Raw genomic sequence first — 25,564 nt, 5'->3', positions numbered from 1 at the left:
TCGCATGAGTGCGCATCATAATCGGACCTCTCATTCACAGTAGCCGCTGGATAGCGGGAGGTACGCCCAGACAGGCGCTAACCAACGGAAGCCTTCAGCAGGACGACGAAACAAATTTGGACAACTTGCAACCCTGCAGGGACACCGTTCCCTGCCGTTCCTCAGAAATGGGCAACAATTTTCTTAAAAATGAAGTTCTTTTTTAGGAAAGCACTAAACTGAACTTTTCAGCATTACACGTTCCTCTTCAAAATTTAAAATGTGTTCCGCTCTGCCTCGCGAATCGACTTCAACTTGGACTTCGCCTTTTTTTTCTTTTTTTTTTTTTGCAGATCCGCTAATCTGCCAAGCATATTCCTCTGCACACATTTCTGTCCACCCCAAGGACAACTACGCGGACAAAAAGGAAGCGGCCACTTTTGGCGAGGAAACTACTTCTTCCCCATTTCATCTGCGTGCGGCCGCACCGTACACCCCTCCTGTACACCGCCCTCCACCTCTTCGTATCACCCTGAATTGACTAATTTCGTTTCTATTAACATCTTGGAAGTGCATCTGAGGGGGAGGCCCAAACGTTCTTGTGTCCTCCCCAGGGGGGAGAGCCTCATCCTTCGTAGTTCTTTCGCCATGGGTAAAACCACTCCTAACAACAAACTTACCCGACTGAAACCCGTTGCCACAGTAGTGCACATTTTTTATCTTCTCATTGATTATAGATTTACTCCTATAAGGCATCACGTTGTTTCGATGATTATCTTGGAACCCTTCCCTGTGGGTTCCATGTCTATTGCCATAATGACCGTTCCTCATCTTTTCACCTTCCTGAATGGGATACCCATCACAGTTGCTGCTACCTCCGTTTGGGGCAAACAAATTGACCTTGTGCATTTTCCTACTTTGATAATAGCCGGCATGCATCGAATTGTCCTTGTGAGGTAGATGCTCACGGTGGAGAAGTCCATGAAGAAAATATTTCTCTCTAAACTTATTCACATTGTGTCTTTCCCCATTTAATTTGTCCTTCCATATCTGATGTGATTCCCTTCCTCCATCCACCCTGTTCGGATTATTTCTCCGGTGTGATAACATTCCGCTAGTGTGCCCCTCCCAACTGGTCGCATTCCCATGCGTGGCCAGTAGTACACAGTTACTCACTGCTCCATTTTGGGACGTCTTCCTTTCTACTCCTACATTAGGTGCACTGCCATAGGCATCTGCAGGGTTTAGGCTAGCCACATGGTGCTGCCAATTTCTCCTGTGCTTGTCCAAGCCGCCACCTTTATCATTAGCATTCACATAAGTGGCGGCAGCAACCCTGGCTTTATTTCCCCTTACATAAATCAAACGCCCATTTAGGTTGACCTCCTCAGGCCCGGCAGTGGGCTTCTTTCGCCAATATAGTTCCTCTCCATTTGGAAGGTACACCACCCTGCCAACAGGGGTAGCCGCGGGCGTCCCCTTCTGGTTACTTCCATCCATGCGGTGATTCTCAGCATGGTACTTCTCTACATGGTGCTTCCCTACAAGGTGCTTCTCTTCATGGTGATTCTCTTCATGGTGATTCTTCAAATTCCGGAAGTTACTTACCAGGTCACCTTTGTGATGTTTTTCCCCGCCTGAATTCACACCGCTAAGGTCGTCGCGCAGGAAGAATCGCCCCTTTTTCGATCTATAAGACGCCTTTATCATATCTTGAATATTATACATACTGCTGGTCATGCTATCCAAATTAGACCTCATTCCTACCCTTTTCGCCTTCTCATATGTGTGCCTCTCCTCCCTTGACTTATCATTTGTTCCGTTAAATGCTACACCATTCTTGCTCATCTGCATAGGGGTGACCTGTTTGTTGGCCCCAAACATATTAGTCTTCTTCCTCTCAACTGTCTCCATTTCCATATGATGCAAACTTCTCCCATTACGCACCGATGCGACGGTCTCGTTACCACTACTTCGGGCAGCAGTCCCATTTCCGCTTCCACCACTACCCTTCCCTGTGTCTGCATCCCCGACAGAATGTCTCAAACAAAAGGCGTCCCTAGAATCCCTTTTTTGTGACTCAGCCAGCATCCTCTCATAGCGGTTTTTTAACGTGTCCAGCTTTCTCTTGTTTTCCTCCAGGGCGCTCATTCCGCTGTCGCGCTTAGAATGGGACATATGCACTTCGTTGGTAGTGCTCACCGGGTTGGTAATACTCACCGGGCTGATAGTCCCCACCACGCTGCTACCCTCTCTTCCACCTCTGCCCCCGTATCCACTTTCAACTCCTTCCTTTTCCTCCCCCAATTTCATTCCTATTTTTTTCTCAAAGTTGAGCCAGCTCTCCTCAACTTTGGGAATCAAACATGTCTTCACATTTTTCTCCACCCCAGCGTTGGTCTCCTCGATGCGGACTTCCCCCCCATTGCGCACTGCCAAATCGGTGTCCCCTTCTGCAACCCCTCTTATTGTCTGACCTTCCATGATGCACTTCCTCACATCATTCATCTTGTTAAATTCAATATAGTAGGCAAACTTCCCCTTGCCGTTTTGGCCTATAATAGTTTTATTTTTCCAATTACTGAAGCAGCAGTTCTCACTGACCGATCTGCCTCTGTCGCCATTCTTCCTGTCACTCATAGGATCATGTCCTTCCCACACCCCTTCCCTTTCACAAGCTTCTCTTCTTCTCACCTCGCTGCAGCTCTTTTCACCCTTCGGACATGACGTATCTTTATTTTCCACCCCACTCGTGACCTCATTGCAATTCCTCACTACCTTAGAATTGGGGAAAATGTTAATCCTATTTATTACCATATTGTTTATCCCTACATTGTTAACATAATGGTGCTTCTTCTTTGAGTCGCCTAATCGGAGTAGATGCCCCAGGTGGGACGAAATGGCTGGGCTTCCCTCTTCATCATTGCCACGCCCTTTTGCATATAGTGTCTCATTAGAGGAGGACTTTTTGTAAACGTGGCTACGGTCGCTGGAGAAAATTGGCTTTACTTGCCTGTTATTTTCTGCCTCTGCTTGATCTTCCTCCTTTTTTGAGCGGTTCCTTCCATCGATTGGAGCCCTACTAACTGTGCCACCAGCTTGTCCAATCTTTCCGCCGTGTGCACTACTATTATGATTACTACTATCATTACTACTATGACTACTACTCCCTCTGCGTCTTTTCGAGATGGACGCCGCGATGAGACCACCAGCTGGAGCCAAATTAGAGCCATTACTCACCTCCAGCGAGTTAGCCGATTTGCGAGAATTTACCAACTCGGCATACCCTTTCTTTCGGCAGTAAGCCTCCCTCCCAGTGGAGTTCAAAGCAGCACTTTCATCATTGTTACAGGTGTTACAGCGACGTCCCCGCTTCTGCACTTTAGCACACTTACCGATCTTTTCCTTCCTCCTTCTTAGTTCAGACCCCTTCAGTGTGTTATTTTCCTTTGCTCTATTTTTGAAAGTACCGCTAGTGCCCTTTCTCTTGTTAATATGCATCGAAAAATTTAAGAAAAATGACTTCATTTCTGCCTTTCGGTGGCTCCTATTGTGGTTCCCCTCGTTCCTGCTCGCGCTCACCAGTTTTTTTGTGTTCTTCGGAATTGTCTCTCTGGTTGGGGTATTCAATGTAGACACTACCCCCTCCGCTAAGCCCGAAACGCCATCATTTTTCTTTACCCTCGATTTTTTTAACTTCTTAGCATTTGCACTCAGCACAGTCGCTTCTCTCACCTTCTCCCGTGCGCTCCTTAATTCGCTATCACTACAGAGTATCTGTGTTGTGTTGTTCTTTCCATTTTCCCCTTTCGCAGTACTAACAGTTGTATCCTCTTTTTTTCCCCTTTTGACCTGAACCAAATGGGCAGGCTCCTCCTTTGCTATGACATTTGCCCCTCTTCCATGCCCATCCATAGCTCCCCCCTTGCATGTTTCTTCAAAAGTGCCTCTCTTACTATCTTCACGAGGAGGGAATATTTCCACACTTTTTTTTCCCCCTTTCATCATTTCTCCGTTTGGGTGTGCCTTATCAGCGCAGAGGTCACCCTGTTTGTCTGACACCTCAGCGTTAGATCCCTCGTTCTCATAATCCCCATCCACGGTGTAATACCTGCGTACATCCTCTCTCCCGCCACTGTCACCCCTATTGTCATCCTTTCCGTTACACCCAGCATCCTCTTCGACGTATCCTCCCCCTTCTGCATCTTCTTCTGCATCTTCTTCTGCGTCTTCTTCTTCATCTTCTTCTGTATCTTCTTCTGCTTCCTCCTCCCCCTCTCTGCTTTCCCCTAAATCGCTGCCCCCGCCGAACAGGTCCTCATCACTGTCGACCTCATACTCTATGGTGTGGGTTTCGATGAAGTTCATTATGTTTTTCTTGCTCACGTTGCCATTGCTATGGAACCAAGGGTTCCTTCTGCTATCCACTCCGTTTAGCGGCATCAAAGGGGTTAGCGGTGAGTCCCTTACCTTCCTAATGCTACCCTTGTTCAAATTCCACTGGTACAGCAATGAATTAAAGGACTTTCGTTCGTACTCGTTGTAGATGCTTTCTATTCCGGCGTAGGTAGTTGCATGCTCATTGAGCTCAACTTTACTAGCATCATCTTGGTTGGATTCCTCTTCGTCCGTGTTTCCCTTCTTCATGGTGTCATCTGGAATGTTCTTACCTTCCCAATCGACGCATAGATTATCCTCGGGGACGACCTCTCCACTACCACCGCTAGTCCTCTCAAAATAGGACTCGCCCTGACCCAAAAAATTTTCAAAATAGAACTGCTTCATCTTCCGTAGCCTCTTCCTACTTTCATACTTATTCGTAATGTATTGAAAAAAGACAAACTTCCTCAAAAAGTACAACTCCTTCTGCAGTCTTCGTATATCCTCCTCATACACATAGGCGTTGTTACCCCTGCTCTCGACTTGTATCTTCTTTGCCCTCGAAACTAGCTTCAACGACGACAGTGTGTCACGGACATTTCTCATGCATGAAGATATGGTGCATATAAAAACAGTTTTGCTGGAACCTCCCAGAGAATCCTGTAGCAGTCTCGTCAAAATGGAGTTTCTGTAACTGATGTTTTTATTCCCCTTGGACAATTCGTTTATGCATAGGGACAGGGCAGATAAACTCCTATTGATAGAACAGACTTCTGTGGTGTATAGTTTTTCATTAGACGCTGCATACTTTTCATTCCCAGCCAAGTCAATTAGCAACAAATTTCCTGACTTAAAACATTCAGGCTTCGAAGGATTCACATGTCGTAACTCTATTTTAAATATCGAATGGGATCTTGTTGACATTTCATTCGTTTTTGTGATTCTGCATGCTCTGTTACTTGTACCATCTATCAGGAGCTCCATCAGCTCTTCACAGCTGGCTACCTCCACGGTTAGCAAACCAGAGACAAACGTGGCGCTGTTGGAAAGCTTAGACTTTTGAGTGCTTAAATAGGGCTGCGATTCCGTACACGGATTTAACAGGTCAAATATTCTATCGTTATATAGTTGCATGTAAGAGACGTACACCTTCACGTTTTTAAATACCTCCTTCGTTTTCTCCGCGTGAGGGTTGCGGACCCCGTTAAAGTTACCGCTTCGACAGTCACGTAGATGATTGCTTCTATCATCGCTCCTGTCACCTCTCTCCCCATGATGTGCCTCCGCCTCACCGCCAACCCCCCTCTGCAGGGACAATCTGCTCATTATTTCCTCACACGCCCTGGGAATCATCCCCTTCGTGTCTGAATTCAAAATCAGCCGAATTTCGTCCTGCAAATACTTCACATTAGGCTTATACTCCATTCGATACTCGGAAAACGTTTTGCAGTTTTCGTACTTCCCATAATAGCTGCTCTCACTCATGCACTCCGCATTTGACTTGTGATAGTACCTAGCATTTAGGGGTCCGTTTGGGGCGATGTTTGTGCAGCTGTTCTTGGTGCTATTCGTGCGGCTGTTCACGATGCTGTTCCTTGTACTGTTCCTTGTAATGTTCACTGTACTGTTCCCGCTGCTGTTCGCAGAAGTGTGCGCCGCGTTACACTGCGCGCTGCACGACGATTCGTACATTTTCCTATAAGTGCAATAGTTCCCATTCACCAGGGGGATTACTCTCGGAGGGAAGTTAAAGATGGGCTGCGAGCAAGACCTCTTTCTCTCGTACAAGAAGTTGTTACTGCTGTTGTTGCTGTTGCTGTTGCCGTTTCCGTTGCCGTTTCCGTTGCCACTAGCACTACCGCCACCCCCATTTGGAAGCCTCAAACTATTCGTATTGAGTAACAATTCAATCGGTTGCATGAGCCTAGCGGAGTGCGGGATCCTTCTCTTCTTCCTTTTAATTAGCTCCATGACGTCTGGACCAATCATAGTATAAGTTTTCCCCGTCCCCGTATGGCCATGCGCGAACACAGTTGCATTCTTAAAATGGAAAACAGAGTCTATGCAAAAACAAATGCTCTTCCATATGTCCGATTGCGTACTTCCTTCATTGAAAATTCTATCCACGACAAATTCACATTTCTTGTTTTCACTCTGCACTCCGTAATTAATTAATATTTTGTTTAATCCTCTCTGCGTGATTACATTTTCTAGATTTTTCCCCACAGAATCTAGCGGCTTAATTCTAATGCATGTCTTTATTTGCGACTTTTTCCAGTTCATGTCTAGATTGTTTCCCGAGGTATCATCATACCTTTCTGATATCTTGTGGACATTCTTATCTTTTTTTTGTCGCAAAACTGATTCGTTTTGCTCAAACTTGAGAAGATTCCCTTCTTCCGGTTCCCTCTTCTTGTCATTTTCACTTTTGTTTGTTTGGCATGTACCTACTTCGTTCCTTATGTACATATTCCCTTCGTTCTTTTCCAGTGCATTAAGGCTAATCATATCATCTGTGCTGGGTTGGCCTTCTCGAGTTGGTTGGCCACCCCCTTTGCATGTTCTTTTGCACAAGTTAACGTAGCCTTTCCCTTCCCTTTCGGCGCAGGAATTGCTAGACCCAAAGGAACACTCCGTCTCGTTTCCCTCATCGTTATTATCCACATTTAGAGTGCTCTGCTTAGAGAATTCCTTATATTTATTTCTCTGGCAGGAACGGTCATTATCGCTGTTGTATTCCACCGTTACGCTCTTGTCATACATTTTGTCGGGTACGTCCACGAAGGGGGTGCTCGAGCGACTCCAGTTACTGCCTGGGTTGCTACTGCGGCTGCTACTTCCACCGATGTTCCTCCTTCTGCTTCCATCATCGGTTCTTTTAAAAGGCCCTGCCCCATTGATTCCCAACATTTCTGAGGGAGCCCCTAACGTGAACACACTTTCACAGTTCCGCGCTTCATTGTTCTCGTCCATTATAAGGCTGTTCTTCATTTGCAGTTGAAAAGCAGCACAGTTATATGCTTCCCTCACGTGGATTTTACTCTACGTCAGCGTTTGCTTATTGTCTGCTAAGGCAAATAGTTGTCCTTTACTGTGTTTAAGTCCCCCTGAATGAAGCTACGCGCAGGTATGAATACGCCTATATATATACACACGTGTAGTGTTAAAACCTTGGGGGGGACTAAAAAGAGACTTCCAGGAGGGATATATTTGCAGCAATAGAATAATTTCAAAATGGCGCTCGCATTTTAATGTCCTCAACTTTAAACACTTTCATGGTTGCAGCGTGTTTCGTGCCTTGGTGGAGGGGGGAATTCAGAAAGGGACAAATTATAGGTGCCCAAAAGAATGTACTACGTCTATATATATACATAAGTACATAGCAGCGGCAATTAAATGTGGACGTAAAAACAGTTTGCCATATGGGTGTCCCGGAAGGGAGGCACGCGCGGAACAAAAAAAAGGGCTCTGTTTAAGCACAGACAAGGAAATGTGTAAGCTGGTTGTTTAGCTCCTCTTCTTTTTTTTATTTTTCCTTTTTTTTTTTTTTTTTAAATTATTTTCACTTTTTTGGCTTCACGCGCAGCTCTTGCTAAAAATGCAGAAGCTTCGACAACTGTGTGTAGCGTAAAAAGGGAAATTCTCTATAAAGCTAAATAGACGCAAAATGAAAATCCCCTCTTTTTTTTTTTTTTTAACAAACTTGTGAAGGTATGTCGGGCAAACAATTTTCATAATCATCCGCTAGACATCGGTATGTTACCCCACGGACGCGCGCTGTTTTTGTTTTTTCAAGAATTAGAATTTAATTGGGAAATCATTCCTCGTTCAGGAAAACAAACAAAAGCAAAGTAAAGCGAAGCGCATCGAAACAACGGAAAGAAACGCGACGCAACGAAAAACAAAACGTGCGCGTCAAAATGGAAGGGGTGAACAAACAAAAATGTCCACTCAGTGCGGAAAAGTACAAAACATACAAATGGCAAAAGTGTTAGTTACGCCCAAAACAAAAAAGACGTTCTTTAATCTTAAGGAAGTAATTAAACCTTTTTATTCCCTGAGGAGTTCTCACACAACTCGTTATTGTTTTTCTTCCTCATCATTTTTACATACAAGTCCGCTTTGCAATTTTTTTCCGTACGCACTTGTTCTTGTCCCGGTCGTTTCGGACATTTTAGCTTTTTAGCTTTTTGGCCGTTTGGCTATTTGGCTGTTTTGGCTGCCGAAGAATTTTTTTTTTTCCGCACATCCCAGGTAAAAAGCTTTCTAAAGACGAAGAAATTTTCTGAACGGGTCAGGCAATATTTACTATTTTAGAAAAAAAAAAAAAAAAAAAAAAACTTTTCACTATTCGCACACTAGTAAAGCATTTTTTTTCTTCTTAACCCACATGGCATACAAGTGTGTATCCACATTAATGCGAAGAACTGTAGAATAGTGAAAAAATATCCCTCGTCTTTTAAACCGGACCACAATGTTAATCCCGTTGTTTTTTCCCCGCGGATCAAAGGGTTCCACCGTTACCGCTCGCAGAACATGTCTATGCCTCAAGGGTCTTCTCAAAAGGGAACTACAATCGAGCTGTACGTCCCTATTAAGAAAGACAGACACATATGAAGAACGCTAAGCTTTTAAACAATGGGCTAAATGTGTATATTGTCATTTTACAAAAAAGGGAAAATATAGTGAGTGAAGCAAATCGCCCACTCGACAATTACCATAGTGCTACTTCAAAATAGTGATTTTTGCTAAGAACAAATTTTGTCATACACCCGAATTAATGTATCGCCAATTTCGTGAACAATTTTCGGAAAGGGTCAATTTTGTAATAAATTCCAAGTGGTGTGGAATTCCCGAGAACCAGTTGCACACACATGTGGGTATGCATATCTATACCCCCATGTGTTTTCATATATTTTTTTTTCTTCTTCTATATACCCATTGCACTTCATTTTATCCACATTCCAAAGTTACATTTCTATCCATGCGCATAAGGGGGGAGGCCTCTTCCGTCAAAGAGAAAAAAAATGAAATATATAAAAAAAAGAAATTAAGAGAATAAAATCCTTTCCCCGTTTTCCACGTTCCCGAAAAAGTGAAACAAGGAAAACATCGCTCTTAAGTAGCTTTTTGCGAGGATGCATTTCCTGTTTTGTTTTTCTAAACAATGTTAACTTCCCCGTAGCTTGCTTTTCGTATCCTCGAAATTATGTCACACAAGGGAAAACAAAACTATTTGGATTGTGGGGTGCTACCCGCCGACCACTAAAAATTCACCTCTACAAGTGGAACGACTCGGTTGCACAGACGGTTCCTGAGCGTTGGGACAAAAAGCAAAGAAATTAGGTTTACCAAGAAACTTCATTATATACCAAAAGGGGGGGTTCATTTTTTATCTTTTACATGCGTGTGGAGATTATATGTTCGGATATTTGCACATTTGTTGTTTTTTTTTTTTTATGAACAAAAATGAACAGCTATGTCCTACATCATTTTTTTCCCCTCACTTTTTGTTCCTCACATTTTATACCACTTTTTTTTTTCCTTTGAATTTTAAGGTTTTCTTTTTTTTTCTGCAAAACACATAATGCACTGCTTTTTCAATTCCTTTCTCTTATTTGGGGTATGCACGCATCGTTTATTGCTACCTCACTCTCGCACTTTAATTCGGACATATTTTTTTCCATACCCCTTTGAAGCGAAACGTCAACATTGCCGTTATTTTTCCCGCATTACGTGTTGGATCTCTCAAGGCCTTTTTTTTTAAGCAGCACATGTAACCGTACGTGTACACATCCATACAAGCGCATGTGTATGTACATCGAGTTGGTCCTCCCCCCCTCTGCACTCTGCATTAATTCCTCAGCCTACAGAACGGATGTTTTGAGCAAGGCTCTTCCGGATTCCTGCTTAAACGAAGCGGACTTTTTAAAAAACAAAAAAAACAAAATTGGCGAAAACCATAACGAGATGACACTGAATAATGAGGAAAATTTCCATCCCACAAATTTAGGCACCAACGGGACAAGCGACGGACAAAGCAGAAGCCTCCTCAGCGCGAATAGCATCCAAGTGGTAAGCAAAGAGGACGACAACGACGATGACAACGATGATGAAAACAATGGTAACAGAGATGGTAACAACAATGGTAACAGAGATGGTAACAACAATGAGAACAAAGATGACAACTCAAATAGTGCAGACAGCGTCAAGGTGAATCCCCAGCAAACGACTCTGAAAGAAAGAAGCAACCGCTACGTGAACGGGGCGAGCGCAAACGGAAGGAGCAACGGAACAGAAGGCGAACAAGAGGGAGAACTGCACATCGTGTACGCCTACGTGCTGAGTGACTCCAAAAAAACAATCCTCTCCAACACTGAACTCATATCCATACACATATCCACACACACATCCACGGAAAAGGATAAAAACTATACAATAAAAATGAAAATAAAGAAATTGCCCTCTCTGAGAAACGGACACTTCTTATGTGTGACAAAAAATCGGGAAATCCTTGCCATAGGGGGAAGTGATGGGAAAAAAAAATACGGACTGGTTGAAAAATTCTGTGCAGAAAAACAGACATGGAAACAAATAAACCTCATGCATTTTCCAAGATCCAATTTTTGTGGAGTATGTACAGAAGATGATGACCTTTTCATTTTAGGAGGGGAAGGCAATCACCACATTTTAAACAGTGTAGAATACTATGACAGCAAAATAAATTCGTGGAGGTCCCTTCCCCCTCTCAACTGTGCCAGACACTCTGCCAGTGCAGCCATCTTTAAAAATATGATTTTTATCCTTGGGGGAAAGGACGGAATTGGAGACTATGGCAAGGTGCACAAAAGTATGGAAATGTTAAATTTGAAGGACAAAAAAATGAAGTGGATTATGGGTAAGCCTCTAAAGCAGGCGCGTCTCGGCCTTTCGACTGTGGTGTTCCAGGACAAGCTGTATGCCATAGGTATGTAAGAAGGGTCACCTTCGGTGTGGAAATTTCCCGTGTGTACCCCCTGTGTACCCCGTGTGTACCCCGTGTATGCCCCATGTGTCCCCCATTTCCATTTCTTACAGTTTTGTAAAGTGTAGGTGAAGATAAGGGTCTTTTTTATGAACCCATACTCCGCATTTACCAGATATAGTTGATTACCCTTTTCCAATTCGTAGCTCCCATTTGGGAGCGGCACAACTTAACATTTTCATTTATACCTTTTTTTTTTTATCTCTTTTCCCTTCAAGGCGGATCAACTGGCGTGAAGGATCTCAGCTCTGTCGAAATATATGACTTTCAGACGGGCGAATGGAAGGAGGGACCCAGTTTAAACTTCTCGCGTTCGAACTTTGTCGTGTTTGTTTGGAACAACCAATTGGCGGCATACGGAGGCGTCAGAAAGAACCGGGGGGTAATCAACTACATGTGTATATCTGAGCCCATGGGAATATACCCACATTTTCCTCTTATGCAAAGGGACAAATGGAGGGGGAGACCGAGAATTTACTCACGTTGAAGAAATGTCACAAGGCGTTGCTTTGTGAGGAGCCCCCAAGGAAATGTTTTTCCTCCTCCCCCCCGGGGGCACGGATTTCATACCCATCGCTACCCCCACACACATCGTCATTCATTTTTCCCCTTCCATAGGATCTTATAAAGAAGGCCGAAATACTAAACGAAGAAGGGACACGTTGGCTGCTGCTGAATGATGATGGATCACAATAAAGTAGGTGCTAATAATAATTTAGAGGGTAGACACGAAGGAAGTAATAACTTATTCCTACTATATCAATTAACGCTGCGTTTCGGCAGATAAGTGTGGAGACTCCAACGCCCCGTTATAACAGCGTTGTGTTTTTTTTGTTACAAGGCGTTAACAAAATGACAGTTTCCTTTTTCCTCCCCCCGTCCACTCCTCTTTTTTTTTTTTTTTTTTGGTATTCGATTTTATGATGCCTCTTTTTGGGTTCAGCGGATTTTCCCTTCTTAAAATATACTTTGGGATAGGTGTGTCGTTGGCGGCCAACTTTTGCAACTACCAAAGTGTTCACAGGCATGGGCGAGCATAAGGCGGAGAAATGGACGCAACGTTGGATGGACATATCTGTGAAGAGTCCCCTCCTGACAACTCATGTGATGCTTTCTATTGCGTCGGGACTGTACATGCAGGGGTTGCCCACTGATATGGGAGGAGCATCATATATATATTATATATATAGCGTCTTTCCGCACACGTAAAAGGGTTACTCAGCCCAGCTGATTTGTTTCTCTGGGGTAGATATAACACCATACGGTGTTGCACTGTTTGACATGTAATTGTAGCTCTGATTGGCTCGTTGAATACGCCTATCAAGTTAAAGAAAACGCAGAATCATACAAATATACAATTCGCCCCCCTGTATGGGAAAAAAAAAAAGAAAAAAAAATCGCTAAGAGAAAAATTGCCTTCTTTTCTCTAACATTTTAACGTCAATCCACCGCCTCACATTTCGTGTTTTTTTTTTTTTTTCTTCCCCACTTTTACAAGTACCCAGGAGGATGGCTCATGTCATCACTTTTGATTGCATTTATTTTTTAAACTGAACAGTTTTGCTTGTTCCTTCTCGGTAGCAGTGACCTCTCTTACAATTTCGAACGAAAAAGGTTGCAAACGAAAAGAGTAGAAGATTTGTTTTTTTTTTTTAACTGTCAACGAGTAGCCGCTTTCTTCATGGCCTTCTTGGAAATCTCACAAATGAACGACCAGACCTGAGAGGAAAGGCACAAAATGGCCTTTTAGTGAAAGCTCCCACCTCAACGCCCCTCTTCCTTCTACACTCTCGTTTTAAGGGAATCTAGAATACGAAAATGCCCAATTCGAAGAGGAGTGTACCATAAGAATAGGGACATAGTTTGCTATGTTCCGCCCCTCCTAAAGGGGAGATGTTCTTCCCCCCGAGTTTGACACGGTGGAAAAGGGGCCTCACAGAGAAGGGGCGCCTAATGTTTCTCGAAATAATCTTTCACACTGAGATCCCTCGCAGATAAGGGGTGCACATTTATACCTCTTTGCTTTCCCCCAATCGAGCAGAGTAGAAAAGCCACATCACCATCCACAACAGGGGACGACCATCCCTTTCGGGAACAGCTGTCATTTTTGCTTCTCCTCGTAGAAAAAGCTAAGAAGCGACCAGCCTAGGGCCTGCCCCTCCTTGTACGCACGTGTGAGGACACAACCATCTGTGGCTGAAACTGTACAGAGGAGGATAAAACGAAACAGACATGTGTACAGCTATGTGTTCATATACTTCTACCCACGTGCACCCCTTCTCATGTGTACGCTCCTAACGGTCAGGATACGAAGGGACAAACGAACTAACGAAGCAAAACAAACATGGACTACTTCTTCGTGCTGAAGAAGCAGGACCTCTCGGTCAATATTGACATGCACAATGAGAGAATCGAAGGGAGCACCACCATGACCCTGGCCCTGTACATGCCCATTTATTATCTTTACGATGAGGAAGATTTTGCCAAGGTCAACTATGACATTAACAAAGTTCGAATTAGGAGAGACACATACTGCTGTGAAGGGGGTGATAGCCAAACGGGGGAAGAAGAAGAGGAGGACGAGGTGCAGGGAGAAGATGAAGGGGGGGACACCATAGATCCAGGGGATGGCCAAATCACCCAGGGGAGAAGAGGTGACCAAGAGGTGAGACACAACAAACATGGCAATCCTGGAAAGCACATCAAGCACGGAAAAGACAGAAAGAACAAGAAGCACTCCAGATACGCCGCGTTAAACGGAGGAGACTCACAGGAGGAGGCCTCGCGAGACGTCCCCCTACTGGAGGACAAAGCCTACGCCAAGTTTATGAAGAAAAAGAAAGAAAGAAAAATATTCGTCATTCTTGAAATGCCACACAAGATCAACTCGAGTTCTTACCAGGATGTTAAAATGAATGGAAAAGAACAGGAGAGGTACTACATCATATATAGCAGCTTGAGGCATGGGAACGAGCCCTATGCCCAAGGTGACGCCGCAGGGTGGGCAAATCGGAAGTATGGCCAGTACGGTGCGGACGGCCATCGCGACCAGCACTGCCGTTATAACTTGTATAAACGTATTGGACACAGTGAGATGCCAGGTCAAGGCGCAGGAGAGAAAGAGGCGGGACCCCCAGACGGCATAGCAACAGATGGAGAAACAGAAAAGAGGGAAAACTCCAAGTTGAAGTTAAAGTTGAAGCAAGTCAATTTTGCTCACTCGAATGGACGCAGTAATGAAAATGGAGAACTCGCCAAGGGTTATGGATACCCCCCCTGGGAACACACCGAAGGGGGGGAAGACGACGGATTTCCCGATAATCACAACAGAAAACGCATCCCAAACATCCTAGACTTGGTCTCCTTAAACAAATACACAGAAGAAAATCACCTCCAGGGGAACAACTACATGTTCATAACGATAGAAGACGAAATATGGAACAAGGAAAAGGAAAAAAATTACAACAACTGGAAAAATTTCTGTCAAGGAGAAACAGTTACAGTAAAGAGGAAGGGAGAATACCACGTGAAGATTATAATAGAAATAAGTCTGACATTTTCCTTCTTCAATTTATCATCCTCCTTTAACAATCTCTATTTTAACAGAAGTGAAAACTTACTGCTAGCATTACAGAACTATGCCTGTAACTGCGCTTGGTTCCCCACTTTGTCAAAAATGAATAGCATTTATGGGAGATGCTCTTGGAGACTTCTCTTCAAAATTGAAAAACCCTACGTGGTTATATCGTCCAACAGTCTAATAAATGTGTACGAGGTTGGCAATGCGAACTTCTTTCTTTATAAGTCGAGTAATCGAAATGGCAAATTGGCTCCCCATGAGATCTCTCTCTATGGTGGTAGCTTCGATTTCCTTCACTTAAATAATCTAAACCTTAAAGATTTCCACAAAATAAATTACGAGTTTTTGTACAAAACGGAGACGGGCTCTAGAAGTAACAAATTCTATTCGGCTGATCAGTACGGGAAGGCGAAGGGCAAAGGGGGGGGAGGTGACTCTGGCAGGATGGAGAAACTCACAGAGGGTACGATGCCGCCCTCCAGGGAGAACATCTTCTCTGGGGGAAAGACCAAACGGAGGTCTTCAATGAAGCGGTACTACGTCGACTCGGAGGAGAGCAGCGAGGAGGCCATTAATGTGGACAACGCAGACGGGGTGAATAATGCAGATGGTGTGAATAATGCGGACGGTGGGAACGATGCAGACGGTGAGAACGATGCGGATGGTGGAAATAATCCGGACTGTGTGATACTGGTTGGTCACACCGCCGCCCCCCCCACGAGCGAGTACCGCGAAAAAGGCAGCACGAAGAAGAAGGAGTGCTGCAGCTACTACGAACGAGTGAAGGATAAAGTCGTGCCAAACATATTCATCTTCACCTTAAAAAATTACAAAGACGAAATGGTGCATTCCAGTTATCACATCGGATACGTACTGCGAACATTTCTCGAGATGAGTAAAGAAAGCTTCCCCTTCGAAAACATCACAGTTTTATTCCTCCCTCTAGCCTTTTTAAATTTCGAGAATTACCCCTCGTCGGAAAGTATCGAATGTTCCATCAGTGCCCACACCTATGAGGATATGAAGAATGGTTACAGTCTCTTCGCCAACAGTAACCTGTTAAATGCAAAGTTATCCGAACCTTATATTTTTCTCGGCAACAATAAGTATTTTATCTTTGGAAATGTTATTGTATTCTCCACTCAGATTTTGCACTCCTTGTATGACACCCTTTTTAACATAAGTCTGTATAGTTACAAGATTGTCATGGCAGAAGGGCTGCTCTCTCTTTGCTTTGACCACTACGCGGACGTAGTGAAGGACGAAAATATCCACGTGGTGTCTATGCTCAAGTGCTTAATCCTGCAGAAGTATTTGGAGCAGATTTTCGGGACGATCGAAATGAATGTCATTTTTTACGAGCTGAGGGAGAGATACTGCTCCGTCGTGGAGCTCTTCGGTGATGTGAATTTGTTTTACCATTGTAGTAAGGACAGGGGGAAATCCTTCACGTCGTCGCAAGTGTGGAAGACGCCTGCCGAGACAGCGTCAACCCACTCTAACATTCCACCCATGGGGGATAATGTCCCCACCTACAGCCGATCCCCCTATGCGATAAACCACCTGTTCTTCCTTAAAGCGTTCCTCTGTGTCCGGATTTTCTTCAACATATTGAAGACCTTCTCCTTCTGTGCGTCCATTCACCAATACTGCTTTTCGCTCTTCTTTTCCTACGTCAAGCGGAACGGACGGGTGATCAGTTCGTCCAAGTTTTGGAAGCAGGTGAGGCGAAGCGGTGCACGTCACTGCAGGGCGTCGATCCGTTAGAGGCTACCAAATCGCTTCACCATGTACATTCATCCGTTCGCGCCGACTGCATCTGACCAATCCGATTGCATGTCACCACGTTGGCCCCTTTCCCACCGCCGCCACACTGCAGGTCCTCGCCGAGTGCACGCGGAGATACATAGAAAGCTACAAGCAGCTCCCCAAGAACAAGTTCAAAATGAAGAAGATCGACCTGCACGCTAACTCCAGCGAACTCAGGACAGACGAGCACGAGCAGTATCAGCTCCTAGAAAAATATTTCTCGCAATTCCTCCAAACGTACATTAAGGGCTACGGAGTCTGTCAGTACATCCTAACATTCAACGTGCACCTACAGAGAAAAGGGACTTCCATGGACAGCTTCAATTTTCTGGTGAGCCAAAACTCCATTAACCCCTTCAACTTTGTGAATGAGAATTTCCACTCTGACTACTTCCTTGCTGAGATGGCATCTACCAGTGTGTACAACCTTCTGGAGCTGAATAAGCACATCGATTCGAAGAGCGATACACATGGGGGGAAGCACAACAGTCGAAGGAACAAAATGATTATGCACGATTATCTGGACAGAATCTACTACGATAAGCTCTCCGAAAAGGGGTCCCCAAGTGATTACTTCCACCATGATTTGGAGAAACACTTCCTCACCTTTTTAAAGCAAAAGAAGAACATTCAGGCAAACCACTTTTATGAATATCATGAGGACCTGCTCAGCCGGAAAGCCAACGATTTGCTAAACAGATACGTCATGAAGAGGAAGCCTAAAACTTTTTCCTTCCTCCCGAGTGCCACGCTTAGGAAGATGGGGCTCCCCGACGTGATGAGCACCACGCGTAGTAGCAAAGTTATCAGGCGCAGAAACCCCATCGGCTATGTTCCCAAGAGGGAGGAACAGGCACTTCGCGAACCAGAAGTCACAACCCCCCTTCAGAGTGAAAACGAATATAATTGGTCTAGTGCAAATCGCCACACGGAAGGCTCAATAGAAGGTTACCCCCAGAATGACCAGACGGGGGGCGCTCTTTACAGAAGAGCGCCGTATAGTGAAATGATCAGCAGTGAAATGCCCCCCGGTGAAGTACCTCCCAGTGAAGTGCCCCCCAGTGAAGATGCTCCTGTGCAAAGCGACGTCTTCAAAAAAAGGAAGTCAAAAAAGAGAAAGCATCACGAGAAGGAAAAGAAAAAAAAAAAAAAAAAAAAAAAAACCATTCCAATAGGGAACAAACTACAACTGTGGACGACCTAATCAGGGCAGAAAAATTAAGGAAGCGTCTAAGAATATGCAGAAATTATATTTTAAGAAAAAAAAAAGAGTTAATCAATTTGCCCTACTCTAATTATGATAGCTTGGAACTCATCGCAAGGGATGGAAACTTCTACCTTGGTTTCGGATACGTAGGGTCCGATGACCTCGCCTTGACCACTGGGAAAGGAAACCTGTACAATAATATCATCGCGTATCAGAAATTTAAAAATTGTAATGTGAAGAAGCTAAGTGAGTTGTGTGTAGACAAGCATCACATCCATGAGTACAACAGCACAACTCCCTTCCACACCAGTTGCATCTACCCGCAGTGGAGAACGACCCTTCGCTTGTTCTACTACCTGCACCTCCTGGGAAAAATTCAAAAAAAAAAGAAGCTCCTAAGACGCGCTAATGCTCCCGCGCTGGAAGCCAGGGAAGAAGACGAAATTGACATTTTAGGCCATCGGGACAAACACGCGGAGGGGAAGTTCCATGCGGACAAGCAAAGGAGAAAGAAGCAAAAAAAGGAGAGGAAAAGAAAGGAGAAAAGAAGAGACAGATACGGGGGGAGCCGCCACGACGGCGCCCGATACAGGCACAGGAAGAGAAAGAAGCGGAAAAAAATGGACACAATGGAGAGTGTGAAAAGTGTAGAAGACGTGGAAAGCGTGGAATACGCCAGAAGCGTGGAAAACATGGAATACGTAGAACAAGCGGATCGGGCGAGAGGTCTGCCGAACGGTGGAGAAGACGACGAGGAGGAAGAAGAAGAAGCGCAGCGGGGGGGATATGGCGGCGACGTGAATGCCCTCAATCACCCAACTTACAGCACGCTCCAGAGTATCACTAGCATCAATTTTGACTATCCGTACGCAGGGGACGTGATGGGGGGGGAAGAAACCGCCACGCCGTACGATCCCATCTTGGATGAGGAAGTGTCCGTGGGGAAGACCCAGAGGAAGCCCAAAGGGGAGTACATAGATGAGATAAGCCAAATGGAGGGTGACGTAGCGGTGGACGGAGAGGCGGACGCATCTTCCTACCCAGCGGGTTACTTACCTCGCGGAGGCGAATCGAAGAAGGAAAAGAAAAAAAAAAGGGAAAAGCGAAAGATCAAGAAAAGCAAGGAAAAGATAAGAACCATGAGGGATCTCCTCCTGAACAACAAACTGTACGCGGAGAACTACCTTAACCCCTATGTGGCCAACAACATGCCAATCTCCGTAGACGAAAATAAGTTCTTCTTTTGCTTTCTGAAGATAGAAATTGTGGAAGATGACGGAGTAAGAGTCATCAGAAAAAATCTACTCGAGAACGTTACTCCGACCCGATTCAGTGTAAATGCCAGACCCGAAAAGGGAAGGAAAAAGGTGGCCTTCAAACATGAGTCCATATCTATGTCCAACCATGAGCAGTACGTGAGTGGAAACTCCTTCGATGCGTTTGACAGCTATATGAACGAAACGGTTAAGTTCATTGGAGTTACAAATGACAGTGATAAGCACATGATTGAGTATTGTAAACAGAAGGTCCTGAGGAAGGACAAGTCACTGATGTGTCTTGATAACAGAAAATTAGTTGCCAAGATTTGTAGCAAAGGTAAGATTCCTCTACTCTGGATTAGAATAGATAATGACTTTTCCATCTTGGGGAGAATTAGAAGGACGCAAAGTGCCAGTATGTGGATTCAGCAGCTGCTCAATGACAACAATATTTTCTCGCAGCTGGAGTCGTCCTTCGCCTTGGCCTTTATCCCCTTCTTTTTCCTCCAGAGGAATGTAGCAGGGGGGGAGGCAGCGGGGGACGTACCAGCAGCAGCAGCGGGGGGTGGAATAGGAGAGGCAGTAGCACCAGGAGTAGCAGCAGGAGTAGGCCCCGCAGTCGCAGCCGTGAATTATAAGACCGATCAAGACACCCATGCAGATAGCACACTCGGCATAAATATGCATGCCCATGCAGTAGGGGCCTCCAACTCAGGGACAAACCCACCACACGACATTGCAAATAGCGGAGATAACATCGGCGAAGACTCCATGCAGTTCATCCAATCTGTGCTCAGCACAAACAAAAGTGGCAAGCACAAAAAAAAGGATTTCCACATGGGGAATAACCCATTTAATGTTGCATCTGGTGCCACTCTAAATAATCAGCTCTTAAACGATAGCTATGACGTTTCACATGGACAAGAAAAAAATCCTCACAAGAATCGCATGCTCAACCGGGAAGTTACTTCCAAGTCTATAGTAAATCAGAACAACATCGGCGCCCACCAAAACTCCAAAGGGCTAATGAACAACATCGTGAATGCCAACTATGCAGGTTATGTAGCGGAGGAGGAAGAAGAAGACGAAGACGCCGCTTTGGAGCTACCCAACAGTGGCAACTATGAAAAAAGGAAAAGTGCAAATCCTGCTCGGATCTCGAGAAATGAAGAAGGTCCCATGAAGGATAAAATGAGAAGCAGTCTGGTGAACGATGGCAGAAATGATTTACTTAAAATGGATAGACTGTCAAGTCATAGTAGCAGTTCTGGAAGCGAGACAGATGTGTTGGACTGTAACTTTTCCACTTCCACTATCGACGATTTGAATGAAAATTCGAACGGATCAGAACGTAATTACTCATCGTCTAGTTACAAGAAACAGAAAAATTACAAAAAAAAATGGAGCAGAAAAATATCCATTGCAAATATTCCAATCAATGTTGAAGTGATAAAGTGTCTCTACAAATCCATAACGGCAACATACCTCCATTACATGGTAAAGATTAGGTGCATTTATTCCCTTTGCTTTATTCACAATAGGTTCCTATGCACTCAGAAGATTATTCAGAATTTGTTTCTGGACTATGCAGATGAGTTTTATGGAAACGATCTGAATCAGAAGAGGTTCATGCATGCGTTTTATGTTTCCATGTCTTTGTTAAGGAACAAAAATAACCGGACTCCCAAAATTATCATTTCTTTTTTCGCGCAAAAGTGCGCCAATTTTGTTTACTCCCTTAGTCTCAGTGACAAGCACCATTTGGTGCATGACGCCCGGGGGGCCACTACGGCACCCTCTCAAAGGGTGCCCCCTCAGGATACTTCTCCAAGAGAGAGTAACACAAATCGGATAGGAAAATGGCCTCAAAAGGGGGAACTGCAGGAGGAACCGCAGGAGAAGCGTCCGGAAGAACCGCGCGAACTCGCCAACGCGTCCAAAACTTCCTGTGCGACGTCCTTCCCGCTGATATTCCCGCCCACGATGAACGACGTGTACAGAAGCTACGACAACGTCAGCCTTAAGCAAGCAGATGCACAGAGGGGGTCCTACTCCGCAGTTTTGGACAAAGAGGGACCCCTCAAAGATTCCCACAATGAACCCGAAATGGACATTGTAGTGGAGAGAATTGCAACCCTGACGCAGGATCAGCACGAAATGTGCCAAGACGACGGAGACCTCTCCCGCAGGCGTACCCCCCATTCGTATAAAAACGCGCAGCAAAAACGGACAAGAAAAGTTACGTACGAGAAGGAGCTCCTCATTCAGAAGGAAGAGGAGGAGGACATCAAGATGGTGCTGGAATGCCTTGGCAACGTAAGGTTCAAAAGTGAGCATCTCCCCGTCAGCGACCATCTCAGCAGCATCCACAGCGCCGTATCAACCGGTACAACGAAAGACAACTCGATGAGCAACAAGGAGTACCTTTTTTCCGAGTACCTCTCCAATGCTACAGAGAGTCAGGCCCCCAACAGTGCAATCAACCAAGATAACATTTTCTGCAGAAAGAAAAAAAAAAAAAACTACCACACGTACGATTTCTGTAATATAGACATTTACAATAATGATGAAAAAAAATTGAAAAATCATTTCTTGAGATTAAAAAAAAAAAAAAAGAATATGTACAGGAACTAATAGGCGTCATATTTCTGATATACCAGCTGAAAAAGCTCTCCTCGTTTTTGCCCATTTCGGATTGGGTTATAATCATCCTCATTAGAACCATAGGTAGGAACAGAAGCATCCTTGACGCATTCAAACGGAAGATGTACTCGGAGTACAAAGACCATTTCGATTTTTGTAATTGTCTGCCCAGTGAATTTTCCCCCAGGGGGAGCGGATCCAATATGAGTAACTTCATTTCGGCGAGGAATGCAAACTGGTTTCGCCTCGAAATTGTGCGAGCTATTCTTCATTTGATTCTACATGGAAGCATCCGATTGTTTCAGGTATTTTATCGTCACACCCGTGAGGCGGACTCTCACGATGAGAAGCGTACCCAGGGGGGTCCTCCCAAATGGAAACCCGACTCCTTCGCAAGTGTCTACACAAAGGAAAATTACTTTTTCGTATCAGACTACACAAACTACGTGGAGAGGAAAACGATATGCAGCCATGTGCTTAACATTTACAGCGCCTTCCACTTCTGCCTCCAGATTGTACAACTCTATGATGATGCCCCGTTTGAAATGCTCCTATGGAACAGTCTGTACAATATGCTGCTCATATGCCAACAGAAACACCCCTTCTTCTTTTTACCATTCTCGAAAAGGTTCTCCAAATATTTTAAAGACTACCAGAAGAGAAGCTACTCCCCCTTCGAGTTTTACTTTTTGCTTTACGGCTTGAGTGATGTTAATGCGTTCGAAAAGGAGAATCACACTGGGGGGGGTAATGATCAGGGCGCTGCTCCTAATTACCGCGGCGGGGCTGTTAAAGGGGGCTCATTTACCGCCCACCCCCATGGACACTACCCAGCCAATGACCAGGTAGGAAACATTTTAAAGCAAAAATGCTGCTCCGAATTAACCACGTCAAAAGGGACAAAGGATGTTCATATCTACAAGTACAACATTGTCGGCTACATAAAGTTAATCACAATTTTGAGAAACGTCACGCACACAAAGAAACTGAAGAAGAATTTCATCCAAATGAGTTTTATCAAATATGTCGTCCGCTATCTGCACTCCCTTTTGAGATCCCTGATTATCTCTCTTTCCGCGGCAAATGTAAACTACTTTAACAATGCTATCCTTTTTGAGTTAAAAAACATTATGGCCTTTTTCTTTGGCTACGGCATTCCTCCCTGCTGCTCCACGGAGTACCCGCGCATCTACCGCCCGCACTACGACCAGTAAGCTTTCCCCCCCGTGTTTGAGCATTCCTCCCCAGGGGTCGTCACTCTGGACGAGAATCCAACCCCGAGTCTGCGAACACCAGTTTATCTCGCCACACCTACCGCTGCAAGCAGCTACGCAGCTACCGCTAGACGACGCTACACACCGCTACACTCCTACCTCCCCACCCAGGCTGCGAAGCATAGCGAGCAAAGGAGTCCAAATAAACGACGTTATTAAGTTCCTCCGGACATATTACGACAACGAGTAGGCGCCACAGGGAAAGAAAAAAAAGGAAGATCCCAAAAAGAAACCAAAAAGAACCAAAAAAGAACTAAAACAAAAAAAAACGCACACTTACGTGCCCCTCTCCACCACAACGTGACAACCCTAATGCGACTTCTTCCACCCCACCCATTTTTAGTAAACTCCTCGAGTGGAAAATCGTCGCGTCGGAATTCATTAACGTCTTAAAAAACATGAAAGAACTCCAACTCTTTGTGGACAGCCCAACCGTGTCTTTGCAAAATTTTAAGTAAGTCCCGGCGAGTGCAAAAAAAGGCCTCCCAAGGCCGGACGTGGCAGACGCGTTCCTTCAAATAGAGCTCGCCAGTCGATGTGCTTCAATGTGTGCATATCTCCGCCTCTGCGAATGTCTGCCGACACTTATGTGTCTCTTTACACACAACACTTCCCTCCTGTGCAGTTTCGTCAAAGAGGACACTTGGCTCACTCTGATCGGCGCCAAGCTACGGAACGACATTTACAAATTACCCATGGACCTAAAAAGAGACATAATGCTCCTTCTGAAGAACATCCGCATGGTCGACATGTGCCGGGGGACGAAACACTACGAGCACATCAACAACATCTTTACCGTCTGCTGGTTTATCATTGTGAAAATATTTCAGAATTATGAAAAGAGCAAGTGATGGGGACGGCACGGAGGCCACGCTAGACGGACACGCTAAGCGGTCGCGCGAGTTCCATCAGCACGCTTTCCTTCATGACGCACTTAAGTGCATCCCCCCGCAGGAGTTAGTGCGGCCGTACTGACGCAATGGTTTCTGAATCAACTCCTTTACCTCCACATTTATTTTTATTTCGTTCTTTTTGGTCCTCTATTTCGAACTACACTTATTCTCCTGCAAACAGAAGACGAGTGTTTCTTTTTTTTCTTTTGCCACAAAATGTACCTGCGCGCACGAAGACGAAGCACCGATTTTATGTGCTCATGTCCCATTCTGACGAAAGCCTCATCGCAGTGGCGGAGAATGCAACTGGCGAGTTTTTTTTTAACGTGAGTACCTCATCAAATGAATACCATATGAGGAGAGTCCTCTGTTTTTTTTTTTTTTTTTTTTTCCTGACTACATTTACAAACTTTAAAGCAAACGCAGCTGTTCATAGGTTGTGCAGAAAAAGGCGGGGGTGTAGCCACTGGCCGTTATTCGTATTTTTTTTTTTTTCCATCTTAGGGGGCTGCTAAACTGGAGAAAATTAATCCATGTAAGTTGGAAGAACTTGGAGAAAGTGGCCAGGCCACGCAGCTGTGGCACCAAACGAAATGACCACGTCAGATGGATAACCAATTGGAAAATACACCGTGATGGGCCGCCTAGTCCAAATAGTGATGTTGCGCCTCATTTGTTACCTCATGAAGCAGCAGGTTAAGATCCCCTATTCAAGTCTGTTCACCCGTTCAAGGGGTCGATCGGTAGGCAACTATTCTCATACAACATTGCGCATTATGGGGGAATGCAGTTTGTCCCGCTTTCAGCGTTGTCCTTCGCCCGATGTATATACAGGGGCATGTCCCTCACCCGGTCAGTTCGTCCCCATGGAAAACTACACCCTCACGTCCATTTCTACTTCTCTTTTGTTCCTCCTTTTGGCTACTCTGTGGTTTATCTGGTTGGCCAATTTATCAGCACTTTTGTCCTCCATCCGGCATCATTTTCCCCCTCTCGTTCGCCTCACTTTTCTTTTTTTTTTTTTTTTTCCACGTTGCACACAAAAATGGAAAAAAAAAAAATTCACCGCCTTCAAGGGGGTGGGAAGCGGAAAATAAGCCGTGGGCGTCATGATGTGCCTCCTTGCTTTCCTTTCATTTTGAATACCTTACATACATGATATTCCCAAATGGCGAAAGGATTCACGTGAGTATTTTGAATTATTTGTTTCCATTCTTATGGACTAATTTACACTTGTCGAAGGTTGGCATCATCCAGTGAATCATGCTCATTTCGCGTGTTTGCAAAAAAAAAAAAGGGGACATTTGTTTGGTATTCCTATTCCTCATTTTGATTTTTTTTTTTTTTTAACACTTCGCAGGAAGACATTTGCGTGCCTTACTCCCCTTTAATTTTGCACGACAAAATATGTTCACGTACGTTTCCACCCTCTCCAGGTGAAATAGTCATATGTATATCACCCACGGCGCATAAACAATGACTTGCTGGCTTTCATTTGCTAGCTCGCATGTCCCTT

At 44.7% G+C, this 25,564-nt stretch overlaps 3 protein-coding genes across 3 annotated transcripts; 2 read left to right on the top strand and 1 right to left on the bottom strand.

The window, feature by feature from the left end:
• Positions 1-447: 447 nt before the first annotated feature.
• On the bottom strand, positions 448-7,350 carry C922_04410 (hypothetical protein; the record flags this gene model as incomplete). The annotated part of the gene is made up of 1 exon (XM_008819993.1): positions 448-7,350. One exon carries the CDS (start codon positions 7,348-7,350, stop codon positions 448-450), a length of 6,903 nt encoding a protein of 2,300 aa, XP_008818215.1.
• A 2,817-nt stretch (positions 7,351-10,167) lies between these two features.
• Positions 10,168-12,079, top strand: C922_04409 (hypothetical protein; the record flags this gene model as incomplete). Its single annotated transcript, XM_008819992.1, has 3 exons — positions 10,168-11,326; positions 11,602-11,765; positions 12,002-12,079. 3 exons carry the CDS (start codon positions 10,168-10,170, stop codon positions 12,077-12,079), a joined length of 1,401 nt encoding a protein of 466 aa, XP_008818214.1.
• Positions 12,080-13,727: 1,648 nt separating this feature from the next.
• C922_04408 (hypothetical protein) lies at positions 13,728-24,006 on the top strand (the record flags this gene model as incomplete). The annotated part of the gene is made up of 7 exons (XM_008819991.1): positions 13,728-16,685; positions 16,843-17,876; positions 17,981-21,859; positions 21,958-23,091; positions 23,267-23,341; positions 23,499-23,609; positions 23,781-24,006. The coding sequence occupies 7 exons, from the start codon at positions 13,728-13,730 to the stop codon at positions 24,004-24,006; spliced, it is 9,417 nt and encodes a 3,138-aa protein (XP_008818213.1).
• Between the last annotated feature and the right edge of the window lie 1,558 nt (positions 24,007-25,564).

Source organism: Plasmodium inui, assembly GCF_000524495.1.
Source record: "Plasmodium inui San Antonio 1 unplaced genomic scaffold supercont1.22, whole genome shotgun sequence".
NCBI lineage: Eukaryota > Apicomplexa > Aconoidasida > Haemosporida > Plasmodiidae > Plasmodium > Plasmodium inui.
Note: the sequence above shows the minus strand (reverse complement) of the source record. Positions and strands in the feature narration are given on the sequence as shown.